This window comes from Sus scrofa, chromosome 3 (assembly GCF_054392235.1).
Source record: "Sus scrofa isolate SSC_HxYL_T2T_F1_AM1 chromosome 3, Sscrofa_HxYL_maternal_Yorkshire_Landrace_v2.0, whole genome shotgun sequence".
Lineage (NCBI taxonomy): Eukaryota > Metazoa > Chordata > Mammalia > Artiodactyla > Suidae > Sus > Sus scrofa.
The window spans coordinates 55,129,045-55,139,096 of record NC_139385.1 but is presented as its reverse complement, the minus strand read 5'-3'; the positions used below and the strand labels follow the sequence as shown (position 1 = coordinate 55,139,096).

Sequence of the window (10,052 nt, the reverse complement as noted above, 5' to 3'; positions counted from 1 at the left end):
CAGGGCCCTCGAGGTTGAGAACAGCACAATGGGTTCAGAATCCACATGGTTACTGTCACTTCCTTAGGCCCATTTATCCATCTCCCAGTGGAAAGTTTCCTAAACTTAAGTCCAAGGAGGGAGGGAGGGAGAATTTGTGTGTGTGTGTATGTGTTTTTGTTCAATTTTGTCCCAGAGATCTAAATTCAAACATTCTTCTAATCTAGGAAAACCCCAGTATTTCTGTTTGACATCAGGAGCACAACAGTTGTCAGAAGAAAAAACATATATTTGCATATGATGACACATTTGAAAAAAAAAAAAAGTGTCATCGTTTGTTACCACTTCCAAGGATTGGAGAGTGATTTCAGGTTACCCGCTCCCAGAAGTTCCCATCAATCCTCTTTTTAAAATTTTTTTAATTTGGTTGTGAAATCAGTTAACCTAAGGGAAATTTCTCAGCTCCTCACTTCTTTGTTTAAAGGGTATAAAGAGTGAGGGAGAAATTGGCAGACAGTATACCTCTTGAAGGCACAAAAGCCATTCAGGGACCCTACCCTCTCTAGCCAGTCTACATTGCTCATGTGTCACTTTAACTCATCCTTATGGCTAGTACTAAGAGAGCTTCTCCCTCCCTCTCTCTCTGTCTCTGTCTCTCTCTCTTTCTCTCTCTCTCTTCCCCTTGATTCTTTCTCTCTCCCTCTCCCTCCCTTCATGCCTCTCTGTCTGAGTGCTGGGCTATTTGCAAAAATGCCAGGTTTATTATAATGCTATAGCTTGTAAAATATGGGGGGGGGAGTTCCTGCTGTGGGTCAGGGGAAATGAATCTGACTAGCATCCATGAGGATGCAGGTTCGATCCATGGCCTCGTCCAGTTGGCTATAATCTGGCGTTGCCATGAGCTGTGATGTAGGTAGCTCAGATCTGGTGATGCTGTAGTGGTGATATAGACCAGCAGCTGCAGCTCCAAATTGACCCCTAGCCTAGGAACCTCTAAATGCAACAGGTGTGGGCCTAAAAAGACTATATATATATATATATATATATATATATATATATATAAATTAACACTGCTTATTTAGAATTTCAATATCCAACTTCTGCCCCAGGTCTAACAAATGCACTTCTGGTGTGGGCTTACATTAGCAAATACTTTTCTCTGGACCCAAAGGAGGGCTCTTTCATCCATTCACTCATTCATTCAAGGACTCGTTCTTTGCTGGCCTGCAGTGTACTAGATGCCAAAGGAAAATCACCCGTGAAAGCATCCATGGTGGGGACTGGCACAGCAAATGGTCACTCATTTTCTCCTCTTTACACAGGTTTCTGAAGCAGCCATGGCCACGGTACCTGAACCTGCCAAGGAAGTGATGGCTAACAATGGGTCAGTGGGGAGACTGGTACCAGTAATGCGAGCAGGGCTCCCTTCTCAAGAGTGCAGTGTTAGCTGTGCTTAGAGACCAGATTTGTCCCTCATCCTGCCTCTTTTAGTGGCAAGCGGGGTTCCAGGGCTGGAAGGGGTCTCGAGATCCAATAGAGAGCAGCTGGGGTACCTGCCCCGCCTCCTAGGCTGCTCCAGGAATATGCCCATGGAAACTGCTAGCTCCAGGCAGCCCTAAGGAACAAGCTGTTTGCAGTTTCCAATTTACAGTGAAGATCACTTGCAGGGAAGGAAAATTCATCCTGTCCAGGGGACATAACTGAGCAAGCTCTCTGCTTTTATTACAGTGACAACAATAATGACCTGTTATTTGAGGCTGATGGCCCCAAAGAGATGAAGGTAAGGCCATACGCTTAGCTCCCAACACATGCAGGGGCTCGGGCAGGGGAAAGTCTCAAGGAAAGGGCTCTGGGCCCCCTTATTCCTATGGAATTCTGTGATGAACTGACTCGCCTTCTCCAGTGAGACTGATGCAGGCCACTCCTCAGTTCCGGCGGCACCACAGCGGTTCACTGAGCCTTGGTGATGGTGGCCATGCTTGAGGAGGGTGAGAAGAAATGATGGTAGAGAGAGTGTTTGCTGTCTCATGTTGGCAAGGCAGCCAAGGCTTCAATGCACAGTTGCTTCTCCTTTTAGAAAAAGGGTTCAGCCCTAAAACTGATGAAACTCTGTCAATCACTAGAGTCGAACCCTGAGACCCATTTTCTCCAGCCCTGGGTGGGTGTGTGGTGTATCTGTCTGACCCACCCTCCCACTGCCCCTGCCAGGGGCTGGAGCCTCTGTGCTGGGCAGGAACTTCTTGCTTTCCTCTGAGCTGTCGGAGGTCTCTTTAACTGTCTTCAAGACGTTAAACCATTCTTGTGCCCAGGGGCAACTTCAAGCCTTAATACACTTACACAGTTTCTCTGAACAAAGGGAAAGTGGGAACCTGTTTCACAAATATCAACCACAATTTTGGGGGGTTGTGGAGGTTTTTTGGCCCCAGGGGGGACATGTAAAATTTCCCAGCAGGGGAACCACGCACCTTTTACAGTGTTTGCAAGATGCTTATGCAACAGCTTTTAAAAGACGAAAACTTGTAGAGAATAATTGAAAACTCATTGATTGAGCATAGAAGTATTGATAATATGATCATCACAGCCATGAAAAATTTAATACATAGTCTTGTGCTTTGGGTTTCCAAACAGGTAAAAATGTAAGAAGGCATACATTTATGGTTAGGTGGAGCATGTGTCAGAAAACACAAACAAGGTTAAAATGGGATGTATTCTTGAAGAATACCATGGAGGGTGTCAGAGAGCCCACATTCAGGTTTGGGGTCTGCCTCTCACTTGCCACATGCCTATGGGTAAACCACTGAACCTCTCTGGGCTGCAGAGAGATGAAAGATTCTCTGGAGAAGCTCTGTTATCCCCTCCTGCATCCCGTCTCATGTCAAAATGGGAGTTCTCAGGCCCAGCCACCTACCACACTGACATTCTTGATCTATCCACAGTGCCGCACCCAAAACCTTGACCTCAGCCCTCTGGGAGATGGGAGCATCCAGCTGCAAATCTCCCACCAGCTCTGCAACGAGAGCTCCAGGCCAATGGTGTCTGTGATTGTGGCAAAGGAGAAGCCGATGAATCCCTCCTCCCAGGTCGTCTGCGATGATGACCCAAAGAGCATCTTTTCATCCGTCTTTGAAGAAGGTACCTAGGGAAAGCTGAGGGCAGATAGGATATCTCTGGTCCTTTCCTTCTCAGAGGCCATAACTCAATGGTCAACTAAACTCTCCTGAAGCTGAAACCCTTTAAAAGTAGAAGGCCCAGGAGTTCCCTGGTGGCTCAGTGGAATCCAGTGTTGTCACTGCTGTGGCTTGGGTTTGCTCGCTGGCCCAGGAACTTCCAAGTGCCAGAGGCACAGCCAAAAAAATAAATTTTTTTTTAAATAGAATGCCCAGCAGTGAGAGGAAAACAGAGAGGTCTGGAAACCCAACTAACCACTTTTGTAGTTGAAACAATTCTTTTTTTATTTTTTGTCTAACATCAGAATGTTTTGTTCCCTTAAAAGGAATTCTTCTTTAATGAAATAATGATGTACCTGGCTAGTGCTATTAATCAGAGGAATGGAGGCTTTTCTGGAATTTATAGGCATGCATAAAAAGTACCCAAAATACTATATATCTCCATACATTACTACATATCATCCAATTTGGTGATGGTTTTAGTTTTCTTTTGCGTTATTGATATTATTCTTAAAACAGGACCTGGAGGAAATCACGTTGTGGCTCAGCAGTTGCCAACCTGACTAGTATCCATGAGGATGTGCATTCAATCCCTGGCCTTGCTCAAGGGTTAAGCATCCAACATTGCCATGAGCTGTAGCGTAGGTCACAGACAAGGCTCAGATTCTGCATTGCTGTGGCTGTGGTGTAGGCCGGCAGCTACAGCTCTGAGTTGACACTAAGCCTGGGGAATTCCATGTGCCATGGATGTGGCCCTAAAAAGCCAGGAATAAAAAGCAGGACCATGATAACTACTCACAACTGCAAAGCTCCCAGTCATTCTCAGGGTGCTTTCGGTTACATTTTATCCCTGTGAGTCTCAGAAGGTCCCTGCTGGGCCAGTGTGTGCCATTGCCTTTTTGCAGAAGGAGTTCTGTGGCTCTTCCACAGCAAGCAATAAAGCTGAAGCTTGAACCCATATCTTAAGGCACCGGGTCCAGTGTTCTTGTCCACCCCAGCTTCCTCCCCACCAATATTAGAATCAGACTGTGGCTGACCTCCCTCAGATGTCTTCCAAGGCACCAGATCCTGCCGCTTCACATCATGAGGTTTGCTCTTCTAATCTTCTGCCTAAAAGACACCTCTGCTCCACATTTCAGAGCCCATTGTCCTTGAAAAGCATGCCAATGGTTTTCTCTGTGATGCCACCCCCGTGCAGTCCGTGGACTGCAAACTCCAGGACAAAGATGAAAAAGCCCTGGTGCTGGCTGGCCCACATGAGCTGAAGGCTCTCCACCTCCTCAAAGGGGACTTGAAGAGAGAAGGTACCTGGGGACACCCTCATTCTTTTCTTGGCCTCCTGGAAACGTGCCAATTATCTCTATCTTCAACAAAGTAGACCATTTAGGCAAATGATTGACATGAATGCAATATCATGGAATACAGAGTGTGTACATGCTTTATGGAGGTCCTAGCAAGGATGCCAGGATGAGGCCCTTAGCAGGTTCATTTTCAGCAAGAGAGGGGACAAGCACATCCAGGACCACAGACCAGCCAAGTCACTTAAAGGCAGTGCGATGTCAGTGCTTCTGTTGGAAAGGGGTCATTTGATGGACAGGACCTAACTACCTGTGGGTGCCTTCTTCCTGTTGTGGAGGTCAAAACTAGAATGGCAAAGAGATAATTTGTCCGTCCTCATTCCCAACTTTGCCCACTTGCCCCTAACATCCTTCCCACCCAATACCAGATGGTTCCTGAGAAGCCGATCTTACTGACGAGCAGGAACTTGTATCTCTGTCACTGTCACTGGCCATTGTTTCAAGTCTGGGGAGCCCATTGGTGGTGGGACTCTGCCTGGCACCCTGCCACTGTGGCTGAGCCCTGATGCAGGGGTGTGACCGGGGGGCAGATCAAAGGAGCAGTGTGGTCTCATCCAAGCTGCTGACCTTGGAGAGAGGCATCACAGGGGGAAAGCTTCTCAGCCTGGCCAAAACAATTCTGTTTCTCCAGAATTGCATCAGAAGCACAACCTTGGGGCCTCCAAGGGAGACAGCTGTGACTAAGGAAGATTAAAATGAGCATCTCTCTTTGGACCACTTCACCTAGTCAAGCAGCCCTCCTCCTTCAAGTTCATCCCACTGGCTGCTCCATGTTCCTGAAACAGATCTGTGCCTGATGTCCTTTAGGAATCTGGTTTTACTTCTTTTCTTGCTGTTCACATTGGTCAGACTGTTCTGGTGTTGTGGATAGGCACATCACCAGGCAGGGGCAAGATGGCTTGCTTTCTTCTAAAAATCAGAGCTTCTAATTGTTTACTGCCACTGTGGTGAGGCTCTGAGAAGCCCCCAGACCCTTCTTTGGGGAAAAACCTGATTCAACCAACTGAACCTGTTATTGTCTGGGAGAAGCCAGCTCTCCTGTCTATGAGGCCATAGGAATTTTGGATGCCAAAGAGGATCCTAAATGGCACCAGTCCTAGGCTAAGGGTCCAGTGCTTGGACCAACCCTGCAGTGCTATGTCCCTGACCACAGGCCCCTCTCCTTCCCTCAGTGGTGTTCTGCATGAGCTTTGTGCAAGGAGATGACAGCGATGACAAGATACCTGTGACCTTAGGGATCAAGGGAAAGAATCTGTACCTGTCTTGTGTGATGAAAGATGACACACCCACCCTGCAGCTGGAGGTGAGTGAGTACCAAGGGCTGAAGGCCCTTCTTGGGCTTCACTGAAGCACCCCCAGCCATTACTTCCAAGACAGTGACCTCTTCCCCCCTACCCACCCCCAGAAAGTCTGGGAGCAGACCTACTTGATAGTTTTCCAGATGTGTAAATAAGTTGAATATAATAAGTTCAGGTAAGGGTTAATGCAGGTAACTTTCACTCCCATTGTGGCAAGTTAAATCATTCTGCTGATGTGCTTACATCCTGCTGTTGTTAGCCCCCCATCGATCATACAATGTTGGGATTGGAAGGGGAGTCTCTTGTTAGGGTTGCTCCATTAGGTAGATGACACTTTGGGAACTTAATTGATTCAAAGCACCTGTCACCTGTCATCATCTCCATGCCACTCCCAACATCATACTTGCCCCCACCAGCATTCCCAGCAAAAGCTTCCTCTCCAAGTTGAAGTCATTCTAGCCAGGGCCATGAGGAAATACACAGCACAAGTCCCTGGAGCCTAGGTACTTCCAGAAGCTTTCATCTAATTTTCACTTTCAACAACTTTCCCATCTGTGTCATGCTCCCTACCATTTGGCACTGTTTCAGAAAAGGATGAGGGCTCTTTTGGTCACCATACCGAAGGCTGAGGTCACAAAGATATGTCAGGGCCCTGGCACTTGCCCCTGTGACCTGTTTATATGTTTCATCTCTAGCTGACCTGGAGAACATCTTTTCCCAGATCAGAGTAGGGTATCTTTGACCTGTCCCTTGCAACAAATGTGTATTTCTGCTTTGCTGCAGGATGTAGACCCCAAAAGTTACCCAAAGAGGGACATGGAAAAGCGATTCGTCTTCTACAAGACAGAAATCAAGAACAGAGTTGAATTCGAGTCCGCCCTGTACCCCAACTGGTACATCAGCACCTCTCAAGCAGAACAAAAGCCCGTCTTCCTGGGAAACTCCAAAGGCCGCCAAGATATAACTGACTTCACCATGGAAGTCCTCTCTCCCTAAGGAAAGCCATACCCAGAGGGTCCACATGGGCTGAAGAACCCCGGAGGCTGGCAGAAGGGGACTGGAAGAGTTGGTACGTGGTTGCTGCCTGAATTTCACTATTGTCTAATCGATGCCCAGCTGTCTTCCCTAGATTAGTGCTAAGGAGATCCCCCTGCCCCCCAGTGAGGAGGAACAGCCCCCTCCTCTCCAAGTCCATGCACAGACCCCATCCTCTAAGCCAGCCTTCTCTCACCCCTTCTCCTCACTCAAAGCCAGCCTGGTGGAAACCATGGCACACTAGGGTCACTGGCAGTCCTCTGTCCTTGGCACCCAGCTTCTGATGATCGATCACTGAACTATTTATTTATTTAATTGTGGGTTGGTCTATTTAACTTAATTCAAGGGGGCCAAGAAGCAGCAGTGTCTGTGAAAGATCTTAGTCTTCCATAGCTATGGAATCAATTTCTTTTGGGTGAGTGTGCCACCTTTAAAATCTCTCACCAAGCCTGAAAACATAATAAGCTCAAATTATTTAAAGAAGAATGCTTATGAATAAAGAAGGACGATCAGATTGTTCAATGATTCTGAAATAAATGTCACTGAAAAACATCCTTTTCCATGTGGTCATTGGCTTGCCTTGGCTCTGACATAGAAGGGTAAAGATAAACGGTACCATGAATGTTCTCTGTGTGGAACGAGAAACCTTCTCCTTATCACTGAAGGCGGAGTACTTAGGGACATCACTGGCCAGCGAAGAGCAGCCTTTATACCCCTCCCTTTCATTTCTATTTTTCCACAAAAGTGTAGTTGGTGCACAAGGGTCATCTGAAAGATAGAATTAGCTAAAATATTCCAGGGAATAGTGGTTGACGGTAACAGCTGCCAAGTGTTTCTCTATTCATTGACTCAGCAAATATATATTAAGCAAATGCTATGCACTGGGGGTTGGAAATTGAGAAACAAGAAAGGTAGGGCATTCCTAGTTAAATAGGAGAGGCAGATGGATACAATGAACATAAGGCAGCATAAGAAGCAGAGGTGAGGAATTCCTGTTGTGCTTCAGTGGGTTAAGCACTTGACTGGAATCCATGAGGATGCAGGTTTGATCCCTGGCTTCGCTCAGTGGCTTAAGGATCTTACATTGCCATGAGCTGTGGTGTATGTAGGACATAGACATGGCTGGGATCCCACATTGCTGTGGCTGTGGTGTAGGTGGTGGCTCTAGCTCCAATTCTCCCCCTAGCCTGGGAAACTCCATATGCCATGGCTGAAGCCCTAAAAAGACAAAAGACAAAACAAAACAAAAACCAAAAAACTACACACGTTCTTAGAAGAAGAAATGATTGGCTAAGGAGGAGTTCTGCAATCACACATAAATCAAGGAGGATAAATCTGTGGTTATGTAGGGTTTTTTTTTTTCACTGTCAAATCTATGAAGTAATTCATTTAAGAAACTGTTAAATGCTTAATCTATGCTAGAAAATGGATTTAAAACACTTCCACTCTTTTAACTGTCTATTTTGACATAATTTTAGATTTATGGAAGAGTTGCGAAGAATATACAGAGTTCCCTCAGCTTCCCCTGATGTTACTATCTCACATAAGTATAATATTTTATCAAAAATAAGAAATTAACCCTGGTAGACAGAGTCTAATTGATTTTTAACACACCTTCTGCCTCAGCAGTTCCGCTATTTGGTGTCTTCCCGAAAGAAAGGCTGTTTACTTTAGGATTGTTTGTGAAAAGCTTAACAAAATAAACTGGCAATAACCTAATGTCCTTTGGCAGGAAAAAGATTAAATAAAACACAGCAAAAGAAAAAGAAAAAGTGCTGAAATGGAAAGAGATCCAGACAAATCATTGCAAGAAAAAATCAAGTTGCAAAATAATACCTATAGGATGATACCATTTCCATAAAAAAAAAAAGAAAAGAAAACACACTGCCCATCCAAAACACACGACTCTATGCTTCTAAGGATCATTGACCAGACTGAAAATAGTGGTTACTTGGGGCGGGTGGATGGGGGTTGTCAAAAGAAACTTAGGCCTATGTTTGAATTTTTTTACAAGAGGAATATATTCATCAATTACCAATATATTTTTCAATTCTCTGTATTAAAATATTCCATTTTAATGGTGTTTCAATTCCTGGACCTGCACCAAAGACTACAACTGACCCTGCAAAAGAGCTATTCTGTTCCTGGTCTGGCACCAAATTCTTTCCCTGAGGACATTTCTCCCTTTCTCTGCACTGTGTCCTTATCCTGGAAGAGAAAAACAGCATGTTTCCAGCTGCTACGGTGACTTCTGCCTGGCACCTGTGGTTGCTCTGTTTGTACCATTTTACTGCTCCATCCCGAGAGTCCAAGGGGCACATATCCTGGGCCTGCTGTCCATGACAAACAAGACACTGATTTATATACGGGGACAACAGCTTCTCACCTCTGGTTCCTACATCTGGATTGTAGCCATAAGTGGACTTATGATGAAACTGAAGCACAGAGAGCTTACGTTTTTTGCCAAGAATGCAAGCTGATAAGTAGTGAGGACAAGATTCAGATGAAGGACAGTGGGACAGGATTAAGGTGGCAGAACAGAAGGACTGGAGCTCAACTTCTCTCCTAAACCCACAAAATTCACAACTAAAGACTGAGCACTCTTCACCCGAATGGACAAGAAACCTTAAAAAGGATATCCTACTCCAGAAGAAAAAGAGGAGGACGCATCAAGAGGTAGGAGGGGTGATTTCACGATAGGAACAACCCCCTATCTCCTGGGTGGGAAGCTCCACAGACTGGAAACTAACTGCTTCACAGAGACTCACCTACAGGAGTGAGTGTTCTGAGCCCCACATCAAACTCTCACGTGTGGGGATCTGGCACGGGGAGAAAGCGCCTCAGGGCATCTGGCATTGAAGGCCAGTGGGGCTTGTGCTCAGGAGCTCCACAAGACTGGGGGAAACAGAGACCCCATTCTTAAAAGGCACACACAGACTTTCACGTGCACTGGGTAGGAGGGCAAATCAAAGTCTCCATGGGAATCTGAGTCAAACCGCACTGCAGGACTTCAGTTCATCCTGGGAAAAAAAGGGTAAACGTGGCTTGTTGTGAGGGAAGGACATTGAAAGAAAAGCTCTCGGGAACATTCAGCAACTGAGCCTTTCTGTGGAGGTGGCCATTTTGGGAAAATCTGGCCCCACCCATCAGTCAGCTGCTGAGAAGCCCCAAGGCCAAACAACAACCCAGGTGGGATCACAGCCCGCCCCTCAGTA

The 10,052-nt window shown here is 46.1% G+C and overlaps 1 protein-coding gene across 1 annotated transcript; it reads left to right on the top strand.

Annotated features, from left to right (window-relative positions):
• Nucleotides 1–1,316: 1,316 nt before the first annotated feature.
• On the top strand, nt 1,317–6,798 carry LOC110258095 (interleukin-1 beta-like). The gene is made up of 6 exons (XM_085020092.1): nt 1,317–1,363; nt 1,708–1,759; nt 2,916–3,111; nt 4,286–4,450; nt 5,677–5,807; nt 6,586–6,798. The coding sequence occupies exons 1-6, from the start codon at nt 1,317–1,319 to the stop codon at nt 6,796–6,798; spliced, it is 804 nt and encodes a 267-aa protein (XP_084876218.1).
• The last annotated feature ends 3,254 nt before the right edge of the window (nt 6,799–10,052 follow it).